Below are 13,348 nucleotides of genomic sequence, written 5' to 3'. Positions count from 1 at the left end.
GTGACACAATGGGAGGTAAACGTGAGGTAAACTTAGTAGTTCTGGGAGGTAAACGTGACACAACGGGAGGTAAACGTGAGGTAAACTTAGTAGTTCTGGGAGGTAAACGTGACATAATGGGAGGTAAATGTGGCAACAATGGGGGAGACGTGAGGTATGGCAGAGTTGAGAAATATGAGAGAGGTAGCAAGATGGGTGAGGTAAAAATGGCAAGAAATATTACAAGCAGGGAAACAACGAGCTTGAGGAAAACTGTCACAACTTAGCAACAACGATATGTGGCAATGGTGCAAAATTTGTATAGTCGTGAATAGCCAAGTGCATTTATTAGATTTTTTATGAATATCAATAACAAAAACATTCCTAATTACACGTTATTGTTTTTATTAGTTTTTATTATCGTGTTTGTATAGGAATTTGTATATTATTTGACTATTATGTATTGTAATTATGAATATTATTACAGTATATAGTTTCTGAAATTTTTTGAGCTTGTAGAAAATTCTCTCTCTAATACAGAATGAAATATATTTTAAAGACCAATTAGCAGTATACAGTACACTCTGCAACTACCCCCTCAGATAATAACCGGACGTAAGCACTGAATGATAAATACTGATGTGTAATTTGTATTTTATTTACATGCTCTTTTTTTTTCCTGTGTGTGTGTACATTAGCAGAACATAATCCACATACTAATGATAATAAGAACATGGGTACCTCACTCTGGCTCCCGTACGTACTTATAACTTTACCCAATGGCAATACTCGGTGAACTATGGCTGTATGTAATCTGAATTGTGATTGGTGGGTAGAATTCTGTCTGTTTGTTTATTTGTTTAATTATATGAATGATGGTAATGTACGTGGTGACTAATGGTAATGAATGAGTGTGTGTCTGCGTGTATGTTTGCGTGCGTGTGTTTGCGTGTAATGTCCGAAACCCTACACAAGGAACTCACGCCAAGGCAGCAAGCATTAAGTAATTGGCTCAAGGCTGCAGCAACCCCACTAGGCTAGAAATAGTTGCTTGCCTCACAACTCTCTCAATCATGCAGTTTCTTTTGACCTTTGAAGACACAGACTGAGAAAAAAACACTAACATTCTATCCATCTACAAAGACAATACAGTATATGCCAAACAAAATATATCGAAGATTCTTAATAGTTTCTTATAATCTAATATGGGAATTTTGAAACCTTGTTATTTCTCTAATGGTATTACAACTACTAGGGTTATTAAGTCGCCTGACGAAGACGATTAATAATGAAATATAAAATAAAAACAATATTCCCAGTAAAGTTCCTAGAATCATGAGGGGTGAGCGTGGTTGACATACTGCAATTGCATGATCTAATTATTGCACTCATCCACAATACTGGCATGCAATTACGTTTTAAGAGAGGGAGAGAGAGAATTACGTTCCAAGTTAACCCTTTGGACATTAACTAAAACAAGGGTTAAGTTATAAAAAAGGCAGGTTTATGTGGCTGGGCAACAGAGGGTAATGTGAAGAGACCTTGACTCAATTGGTTAAGGGAGCTGCCTGTCCCATAAAACACCCATAATGGTTTATTTCATCAACAGAATTTTAAAACACGAACTGAACACAACTGTGGTGGGTGGTGATAGTGAGTGTGAAAGTGATAAAAGTGAATGTCGTCACCATCACTGGAGGGTAAAAATATGAGGAGTCATGTACAAGCCCTGGTTCACGTCACGACCCACATTTACACTCACGAAACTATAGTATATTTTTTCTATTTATTTTTTATTAATATTCTTAATGAGGTTTTCTTTTGTTAATAAGTTTTATCCATACAAAACAGTTAGGATAAAATTATGAAGGCTTTTGGTTTATATATTCAACTGTATTTATCCACTGTTTAATTTCCACAAGTTACTCGTACAAATTCAAAATAAGGTTTAGAGACATTGTTTTTGTTTGATTTGAGTTAATTTAATATTATGTATGAATGAAAGAATGATGTTTGCTTAGATCAATTGTGTATTTTTTATGACAAATTATATCTGATTCATAAAAACGAGTTCGGTGTTGACAGATTCTGTTTTTTTATTTTATTTTAGGTAACTCGGTATTTTTATTGTAAGTTCTGAACAAGTATTTTGGTGATAATTGTTTTTAACTCAATAAAACCAACTCGATGGTAAAAACAAACACACACACACACACACACACACACACACATACACACATACACACACACACACACACACACTGTCGCAAGACCATTAACTTATTATTTATCACAACACCAAACTTTCCTACAAGGCCACATAAAAAGACTGCACTAGATGGTCTGGCTAATTCACCCCCTGTTTTAGTTGGCCTGTCATTACCCCGCAGGCAGCTCACGAGGTACACATCATATACAAGTATTATAACCCTTTAACTCTCTAAGGTCTGCCAAGATGACTAATACCCGGATATTATGGTAAATTTTTCGTCATGGTGTTCCTATCAGTGACAGACAGTTTATGGATTAGTTAAGAGGGTAGAGGAGTTACCCCTGGTTGGTGCGCCGCTAAATGAAGAGAAAACGTTCGTACCTCTCGCGATTATTGCCATCAAGGTTTAGATACGATAACAAATTACAAATAACTTTAGTTTACGTTCACTAAATGATTTCATACATAAATTATGATGATACTTTAGGTTTTAGTAGTAGTTGTGTAATGATAAAAATTATATTCCTCCCCCAATGCCCATAATAAGTTAAAGATATAAAATGTGTGATATTGCGGTAAATAATATATATATATATATATATATATATATATATATATATATATATATATATATATATATATATATATATATATATATATATATATATATATATATATATATATATATATATATATATATATATATATATATATATATATAAACAGATGTAGGCCAATATTTCCTAGTGTCATTATTTTTACCTTAGTTCAATAATTAAATATTTAAATTAAAACAATAAAAAATTATTTGAAAAAAGCTAAATTTAAAAGAGCCACAATTTCTGGTTATTCTAATTCATCAAAGAAATGCTGTCTAAAGCCAACAAAGACAACGATAAATACATGAATTACCCAAGAAAATTGAATAATAAGAAGAAACCCTCAAGTCCGAAGTATATCAGAGGAAAAATATAATTACCTGAAAAATTTTAATTCTACTCACCGTTTTAATTCTCTTGGAAGACGGACCATCATGGCCGCCAGTCTCCGTGGCTCCCTGAACTATTAGACCCCACGTCTCCATGGCTACCATATAATTTACACCACACCGCCGCCTCCGTCACCACTACTAACCACTACACCATACACCCGGTCACACCTATGAGAGAGGTTCCTTGCCACCACCACCACCACACCTGCACCTCGACTATTGTGTGAGAGAGGGGAAATATTTATTTTTTGAACCCTTGAATGTGGAGGATGAAGCTTCGAGTCTCAGAGTATCCGATTCACTGGGTTCATTTACGGTTCATTTTGGGTTGGTTCGGATGGTTATTTTTGTTCATGGAAGGATATAATATTGTCTGTTTATAATACAACTTCGGTAGTTCTTATGAATTGGTTTTGTAGATTTGTAATATATTATAGATTATAAATAGAAGCAACCGTAACAATTGGTATTTATAAAGTTTAAAAAATATAAACTAAAAAATGTGGTTGTGGTTCCCTGAGCATTTATTAATTTCAGAAAAAACTCAAAATACCGACTTTCTGAATAATATCAATAATATAAACATCTACATATTACACTCATTTCTATACTTATGCAAAATAATATATATATTTTTCACAATATATGTAACACTAATAATCCTAGAAAATTGACGTGATAAGCTTTTAAAAGCACTAAATCAACATCTAACACAGAAGTGACTTGGCTTTTCCCCATAGCTAAAATTTCTGAAGGATTCTCGTTGACTTTAAGACTTCAACAACTATGTCATTGTCGGGGCTCAGGGTCATCAAAGGTGGTAAGGAACCTCTTGAAAACACTACGTTCATTTATCAAGATTTTTTAATTTATTTATCACATTTTTATCATTTTTTTATAAACTTTTCCGTCACCTCACCGAGTCTATAGGAAATAGGGTACTGCGGGGCGCAAGTTGTGTTGAGATAAAGATAGCTCTCTCTCACCCCGGAATGACACCTTCACACCTTCCTCACTACTCTCAACAAATGCCTGTCTGTCTGTTTATCTGTCACTGAGGTACTACATGTATCACTGACATATTTCTATGGGCACTAGGTGAGCTTTGACAGCAGCAGACCACAGGAGAGAGAGAGGGACGAGGCGACACGATAAAACAATAATGTTCCTTCACAAAACGATACCAGCGGCTTCCACGACAAGTGACACTGCTCTACCCAACACCCCGTTTTCTATGCCACTTAAAGCTCTTTCTCTCTCCACCTGAGGCCACCTATTGTTAGAGGCACCACTGGCTTTGGCTACCACCACCTAAATATATTTTTCACCTTCCTACCGGCACCATGCCTGAGTGCAGTGGAGTGGATTCCTCACTCACAGGTGGGAGGGAAGGAACGAGTTGTGAGAAAAAGTGTACCACAAACACGACCTAATTCTAACCTAACCTAACCTAACCAGATCGCCAGTCACAGTTCATCACCACAATGTTTAGTGTTTATGAAGCGTGAGAACAATAGCTGGGGCTACAAGGATGAACTCTCACTCACTCACCAAGGTCGAGATAATATAGCCTTTCATATATTATTTTAGGCTCTACAAAAATAATACTAATATAATACTGTTTTTCTCTACTTTACTGCACATGCTGAATCAATTATAAACTTGTATGATGATTTTACTGAATAATTATCTGTCTTTGTATGTTAGTGGTCAAGGGTTTTTGTTAAATAATTTTTACGTAAACATTTGAAAGAAAAATCAGTCAATGAAATCTCGTTGACACTGTAATATTTGTCAACATAATTGTGGTTTAAAATGTACTAATATTGATAATAACAATAACAACAACGATAATAATAACAATAATAATAACAATAACACCAAAAATAATAACAATAACAACAACAATAATGACAATAACAACAACAATAATAATAACAACAATAATAACAATAACAACAACATTAATAACTAACAACAACAATAATAACAATAACAACAACAAAAATAACAACAACAAAAATAACAATAACAACAACAAAAATAACAATAACAACAACAAAAATAACAATAACAACAACAATAATAACAATAACAAAACAACTTTACCTAATTATTACATTCAAGTAAATACAAAAATAACATCACAATAGGGGATAAATTCTCACCATAAGTACAAAGGTTACAGTAATACACAACACAGGTACAGTACTAACACTACCTAGCGGGGGGTGACCTGTACCTCTCTCTCTCTCTCTTTCTCCATCCATTCCTTCCTCTCTTCATTTATCCACTTCTCCTTTCATTGATTCCCTACTCACCACACCCCCAAACTTGGTGACAGTAATCTCCCCCTCACACGCACCTATCTCTCACTCACACCTCCCCCTCACACGCACCTTCCCCCTCACACGCACCTCCCCTTACACGCACCTCCCCTCACACGCACCTCCCTTACACCCCTCCCCCTTACACCCCCTCACGCACTCTCCCCTCACGCACCTTCCCTCACGCACCTCCCCTTCACACGCACCCCCTCCAACCTAAGATCCACCCCCTTCCCCCCTCCTGCCCACAAGCAATGCCTAAGGTGTCTCAGTGGTGCCAGGCAGAGCGATCACCCGAGCGACTGTGGTCAATACACTCCCTCTCTCACTTTACGTCCCTCCTTCCCCCATAATAACACCCTCTCACCCCCACCAACACCCCCGCCATCCCACACCAACACCTCCACCCCACCAACACCCCTCCACCCCCACCAACACTAGCACCCCACCCCCCACCAACACTAACCCCTCCACCCCCACCAACACCACAAGCATTAAGGTACATATTTTACTCCCCATTATAACTAACGCTTGTTGTGATTTGTCTGTCTGTCTGTCTGTCTGTGTCTGTCTGTCTGTCTGTGTCTGTCTGTCTGTCTGTCTGTCTGGTTGTGTCAATAATGAGATTCACGTATCAACAGACGCAGGAAATGGCGAATTAAAGTACAGACAACAACTGTATCTAAAATTTTTTTAACTTTATTATAAAACAGTTTATATTGTAATGACCATACCTGTAGCTGACGTGTTAGGTTAGGTCAGTTTTACACAAGTTTAACTGTTTAAATATTACCATTTACATACTTTTTACATTTATTTTATCTCTCTCTCTTTGTGGTAAATACACACGTCCTGTACACGACAGATTCGGGACAAACAGGGTTCCTCTCTCTCTAAAGTCGTATCAAATTATGACATATTTTCATTATTTTCACTCTGACAAACACTGCAAGTTATTTAACAATGTTCTAATAAACTCTTGCGGGCTCCATAATATAATTCCGGCGAACTACAGGTTGGTGACTACTGGGTTAAGCTGTTTCGTATAGCCCACATGTGTTTAATGTTGTTAGCTGCTGCAAAATCCTTCATAAACTAACCCATTCTCACATACTCTAACATAACCTAACCTAACCTAACCTAACCTAACCCATTCTCACATACTCTAACATAACTTAATATAAACTAACATAAACTATCTTGAACTAACGTCATAACCTAACCTAACCTAACCTAACCCATTCTCACATACTCTAACATAACTTAACATAAACTAACATAAACTAACTTAAACTAACGTCATAACCTAACCTAACCTAACCTAACCCATTCTCACATACTCTAACATAACTTAATATAAACTAACATAAACTAACTTAAACTAACGTCATAACCTAACCTAACGTCGTCACAGTCTTAGACAGGATGTTTAAAGTCATCAGAATATAGGGTGATGATACGACCCCCAACAGGCCCGCCATAGTGGAGACAGTGCGGTGTGTGTCAACAGGAAATGGTGATGCGTCTCCCACCCTTGTGAACTCTCCTGTTGCTGTGAGAGACATTACGAGAGACAAAGAACGTCAACAAAGAATCCGGGTTTATATGGATTTATTTATTTTTTCCATCTGTGTGGGGATATACGAACAGTTATCAAGTGGCGGACTGGGTCAAAAATTTCTACCGGGAAAACTTGTAAAAGGACCCACTCAAAAGGGTCCAAAAGGGCCCACTTAATCCCAGAGTGAGGGACCATCACTTTGGGGCCCACCGGAAAATTTCCAGGTATCTCGGTTTCGTCACTATATAATTTCGATGGTAATTAAGCTATCTATTTAATCTTAAGGTTTAATTCATTAGATGTGTTTTAGTATTTTTAGTTAGTGTTGCGGCCACATGTTTTCGAGTAGGTGAACGTTCTTGGCACCTCACCGCGCATTTATCATTTCATTTTAAGTTACATTTGAAACTATGTATAGCGCTTTACGATATAACACTCTGTGATAATATGGCCTCATGGAATATAAATAAAACTATTAAATATAGACGCAGTAAACTTAAGACTATGAGTAAGTTCCTGTAACAAATAAATAAACTACAGTAGGAATACATAGATGTGTGTAGAATATGATAAGATCCTGTAGATAAACGTGTGACCTATTATGACCTGTTAATGAAGACAAACGGGGTGACCTCGTACCGTGCGTGACCTGCGGGGGTGACAGATGTGGTCGTCAGGGCGGGCGTTGGTGAAGCAGTGGAGGTCGACAGGCAGGGTGTCCCACATAGACTTACGGCGTGTCGTGAGCTCCATCCTGCCCCCACAACCAGGATGTAGAGACGCCGAACTCCTACAGGTCCTTCAGGAATGTTGTGAGTCCTTCCTACCTCCTGAACCACTAGGACCCCGGGAGTTTTAAGACTAGAATTTTACAAGAAAGTCCTATAAGAGTGTTTGAGGACCTTCCTGCCTCCTACACCAGCGTGACTTAATGTCCTACACTGACGTTCCTTCAATATGAGGTACACTTAAAGGCTGTCGACAATCATAAGGAGCTGAGAGTCATGGGGACGGATGCGGCCTCCTTGACCTGTAGGACACAAACACCACGCTGAAGGAGGTGCAGAAGGATATTCTCACAATTACAGGGAAGACGCAGGAGACTCCAGCAGGTCCTAGAGAACTTCCGCGACACTAAGAGGTTCTAGGGGGTGTCTGTGGCTGTGAGGGTTCTGGGAGGCTTCACAAGAGGTGGATGGTGTGTCGGAGGTGAGACACAGAGTGAGAGAGACATACCCACGCCTCTATACCGGTCATCATCACCCCCACACATGAGGAATTTCCGCACTAAATCTCTGTTGTCTGTGAAATTCCAAGTAGAAATATATTTACGATCACACTTCTCTACATCTCGGAGGTAATTATATCCATCCAACACTCGTCGCCATTACTGAGCTGAGGGAGAGAAATATGCCACTGTTCAGAAGCGAGAAAATGAAACCCATTAGACAGGTGTTACTCTGTGTCATCTTCTACAGACAGGTCCTCGTGCGGGGACCTGACGCAACAGTCGTAACTCACTACAGATCGTGGGTATAAAGACGTACAAATTAAGACACTTTTATAGTCACTGTATTAAAAACTCGTAAAAGTCTGTAATCTTAGTAAAATATTATTATTCATTACCGGAGCACAAGGTAAAACTGTTAAAAGACTCATCACTCTCAATCATCACATCACATGATAACTCATCACTACAGCACACGAGAGGAACTTGAGCGACATAGTTTGAAGGTTCTTGGGTCAGCGTGTTCAAGGCAGACACTGGCAGCGACCCACAGCACCGCCTCCTCCCTCCACCTGTCACCAAAGGCGTCGAAGAGCAGAACAAAAACAGGCTGTCACTCGTGGCCATTTACGGGGCACTGTATGAGTCGCTTCTGTAATGGAGGTGTTGGGTGGTGGTGAGGTTGTTGAGTGTGGTAGGTGTGGGGGTGTTGGGTGTGGGGTGTTGGTGTGGGGATGGGGGTGTGTTAGTGGGTGTTGGGTGGTGGGTGTGTTGAGTTGTTGAGTGGTGGTGTTGGGTGTGGGGGGTGTGTAGGGGTGTTGGATGGAGGTTGTGAGTGTAGGGGTATGGATTTTGGGGTGTGAAAATATACTCGCGTGTACGGGTGGTGTGTGACTGTTATATCCAAGTCGTGGATTAGGAGAGAGAGAGAGTTTGTTTTCGGTAAGGAAGGAAGGCTGTTACAGGAGCAGGACACTAGGACGCCGTGGTATAGGAGACACGACAGGAACCCTTTGGAGACGCCATAGGACCTCGAGTCAAGCGGTTGAGCAGGTCCTCTCCCGAGTGGTGGTGGTGGCGGCGTGATAACTACAAGGAGGTAGACGATGGTGCAGGAGCTGGTGAAGGGGAGCAATGTTTACCAGTGGGCCAGACTGACGCCCCCCTCCACCGCCTCGGGTTATCGCCAGCCCCTTGATGTTTGCTGAAAACTCCTGACCAGACGCCGAACTGGTGGGGTGTGGATGGGAGAGGAGGGGAACGGTGAGAGGGAGGTGAGAGAAAGGATGGGGGGGGGAGAAGCGAAGGGGGGTGAGGACTCTGATGAGGTAATTTTGAAAGGTACTGTACGTCTTGAGGCAGAGGTTAGAGGGTGAAGGAACGAAGTACTGGTGATGAACGTAAGCACAGACCCGCACCGCAGAAACATCACCAGTACGAGCAATCTACAGGGTTTGGCGTTCAATTCACACCTTAAACAGTGACATGATTATAATAGCTATGTCAGACGAACGTTCGACAGCTTTATGCCTGCGGTGGCGGTCCTTTACGACAGAAGCAATAGCGGCAATGGAATTTTATACGATACGAGAGAGAGAGAGAGAGAGAGAGAGAGAGAGAGAGAGAGAGAACATCAGCACCATAGAGGTAGTGTATACATGGACGTAAATATGTACACTGCGGAAATAGGGGGGCGGGGGGTCTGACGGCTCCTCTCGCCTCCCCTCACTCCCTTTCTCTCCACTTCCTTACACTCTTCTCTCCTCCCTTTCTTCTCTTCACCTCCACCTCCTCTTCTCCTCCTCACTAAGGTAGACGTCAAACTCATAATCATCATCAGGTAAACAACACTCACGCCATATTCTTATTTACATTTTATTCTTTAACAAAATCGTATCTAATCACAGTCGAGTCACATCACCACTTAGAGGACCTACACACACACACACACACACCACCACTACTGTCACTTGAGTCTTTAATGTGGTGTATGAACATGTCACCACGCCCAATGTATATACCCTCGTTCGAACTGCCACGCCCACCACCACCAGGACACGCCACCACGACCGTCACACGCCCACCATCACTGACACCACCGCCGAGACACGCCCGTCGCACGCCCACACAAGGCAGTGCTTGTTCCGCCATTCACAAGGTCCACGCCCTCAAGTGACTACACCGCCCGCTGCCCCGACGTCTTTTATAGCCGCCTGTGTTTGTTCGTCCCCTCACTCTCCCCTCTCTCCCCTCACTCTCCCCTCACCCTCCACCTCACTCTCCCCTCACTCTCCCCTCACTCTCCCTCACCCTCACCTCTCTCCCCTCACCTCCACCTCCTCTCCCCTCACTCGCCCCTCACCCTTTCATCACCCCTTCCCCACTCTCTCCTCACCCCTCCTCTCCCTTCAATCTCCCCCCCATTCTCTCCTCACCCCTCACTCCCCATTCCCTCACCTCTTATTGTAGCTCTCTCTTTCCCCCACCTCCCTCTCTCCCCAATCCTCATTTCCTCTCTTTCCCTCACCACCCTATTCCCCTCCCTCCTCCCCACACACCCATAGCCACCACCAATATGTCACTAGCCAATCACAGTAATAAGCTCAGGGCCCAGACAAGCTCAGGGTCCACACAAACACAGGGCCCACACACAAACAGGCCCCACGCAAACCACACACAAACAGGCCCCACACAAACACCACACACAAACAGGCCCCACACAAACACAGGGCCCAGACAAGCTCAGGCCCACACACAAACACAGGCCCCACACAAACACAGGGCCCCACACAAACACAGGCCCCACACAAACACAGGCCCCACACAAACACAGGCCCCACACAAACACAGGCCCCACACAAACACAGGCCTCACACAAACACAGGGCCCACACAAGCTCCACCACCCGTAACAATCATCAGGTGTTACGTTAAATAATAATCGCAATAATAAGAGTTAATAGCAGGGTGTGGTGTGTATATATACCAGTGTTCATTGCCAGGAAGGTGAGGTTAGGTTAGGTTAGGTTAGGTTAGGTTAGGTTAGGTCAGGTTAGGTTAGGAATGGTTTGATTTGGTTGTTTAATCTTAAGCTGCATTAAGTTGGTGGCTGGTCTCCACAAGATCCAGGAACGGTTGAGTCGCTTGCATAATTTCATCACCATTGTTATTGTCATTTTCGCACTGCAGCTGTCATTTTTCGCACTGAACGACCCTCTGTTTCTGAACGACCCCGCCCTCTGTTTCTGAACGACCCCCCCCTGAACGACCCCGCCCCTCTGCTTCTGAACGACCCGCCCTCTGTTTCTGAACCCCCGCCCCTCTGTTTCTGAACGACCCCGCCCTCTGTTTCTGAACGACCCCGCCCTCTGTTTCTGAACACCCCGCCCCTCTGTTTCTGAACGACCTCGCCCCCTATTTCCGTGAACGACCCCGCCCCCTCTGCCATTCTCTCTCCTTCATAAAGCAGTTTTGATTATTCCTAGCCGCCAGCGTTGACAGACGCTGGCAGGTAACGTCAACATGGCCGGGGTGACGGTGGCTGACGTGAGGCTGTAAACACGACCACCAATATTCCAGCATGTGAAGATTAGCCACCCTCCCTCGCTCTCCCCCAAGCTTATTTCACCTGATGATTAAATACCTTAACCTAACCTAACCTAACCCTCTCAGCGTTAGGGTAATTAATTTTCGTTTAATATACTTTTCTTGGCATTTCCTTTTATTTCCAGTTAAGACACAAACACCTCTACCAAACCTCATGATCAGGAAGTCACAAGTCCGTATATATGTTTGTCAGGAACGAGTCAGTGTATAGTGGTGATAATAAGGTCCTGCAGCAGCGCCACGGTGTTCATAGCGGCGGGGAGGAGAGTTAACCATCCAGTATAGGTACTAGAATATTTACCAATTTATAATTTTTCTCTGATGGTATGTATGTCTGTATGAACGTCTCTCGCTGCTGGTATTTTCCGGGTGTTGTTTCGACACGGGCCACAGTGTGAGTTGTTCCGGGTTGTGTCGTGGCATTAATGGGTCTTTATAAATACGAGTCCTGTTCCGGGGTTTTGTTTGGCTGAAGAGGTATTGTGGTTGAGAGAGAGAGAGAGAGAGAGAGAGAGAGAGAGAGAGTAACATGACTTAACTTAACCTTAATCATTAGTTAGTCTTCGCGTGCAGGTGGGGGTTAAATTAACTCATAAACACTTATTCATGATATCACGCAACACCTGTCATGACGTCACACAACACCTATGGTAGAGCAGCCTATCACATTTCCTCCACACCCACACGCACTTCCCCCACCAACCAGTCACAATCCCGTACGTACGAGCTTTGATGATTTAGGTGACAATATCCTCGCGCCTCTATGTAATTTTTATCATATTTTCCAAGATTGTGAATGTTTACAGTTTTTATATTTCTTAGTGCTGAATAATTAATCAGTGTTAGAAATGGTTCATCTGAAGATTAGTCCAGCCAGCTTATTACACACCACTTCAACACCCCCAGCAACACTCCAACACTCCCCAGCAACACTCCAACACCCCTAGCAACCCAACACCCCAGCAACACTCCAACACCCCCAGCAACACTCCCACCCCCCAGCAACACTCCAACACCCCCAGCAACACTCCAACACCCCCAACACTCCAACACCCCCAGCAACACTCCAACACCCCCAGCAACACTCCAACACCCCCCCATCAAGGACCCATCATAATAGCTTCACCACCATATGTGACGTCAATGCACTAAAGTTCCTAAAAATTTATGTGTGTAAATCATGTGTCAGGAAGGAGCAGCTCGTAAATCTGGTCGAGGGAGAAAATTTGACTTATGACCTGAAGATAAGACACCCCAGCGTATTTTACCTGATGATTAATGACCCTAATGCTTACCTGAGTCTAACCTAACGCTAAGCTAATCTAAACTAACGCTTATCTAATCTAAACCGAACGCTAACCTAATCTAACCTAACGCGAACCTAATCTAAACTAACGCTAATCTAATCTAACCTAACGCTAAGCTAATCTAAACTAACGCTAATT

At 42.3% G+C, this 13,348-nt stretch overlaps 1 protein-coding gene across 5 annotated transcripts in view; it reads right to left on the bottom strand.

The window, feature by feature from the left end:
* Positions 1-13,348, bottom strand: part of LOC121868249 (F-box/LRR-repeat protein 2-like) — a 62,535-nt gene that overhangs the window by 15,909 nt on the left and 33,278 nt on the right. Inside the window, exons 1-2 of one of the 5 annotated variants that reach the window (XM_042368608.1) lie at positions 4,367-4,462; positions 3,195-3,398 (exon numbers count right to left, since the gene is read on the bottom strand). The exons of 2 other annotated variants lie outside the window; for them this stretch is intronic. In XM_042368608.1, the coding sequence (XP_042224542.1) occupies positions 3,195-3,284 (90 nt within the window). In that variant the 5' untranslated portion in view covers positions 3,285-3,398; positions 4,367-4,462. 2 more of the 5 variants (XM_042368609.1, XM_042368606.1) reach the window with 2 other exon arrangements.

This window comes from Homarus americanus, unplaced genomic scaffold (assembly GCF_018991925.1).
Source record: "Homarus americanus isolate GMGI-L3 unplaced genomic scaffold, GMGI_Hamer_2.0 scaffold19318, whole genome shotgun sequence".
In the NCBI taxonomy this organism is placed as follows: domain Eukaryota; kingdom Metazoa; phylum Arthropoda; class Malacostraca; order Decapoda; family Nephropidae; genus Homarus; species Homarus americanus.
The sequence above is the reverse complement of the archived record's forward strand: the minus strand, read 5'-3'. Positions and strand labels throughout refer to the sequence as shown.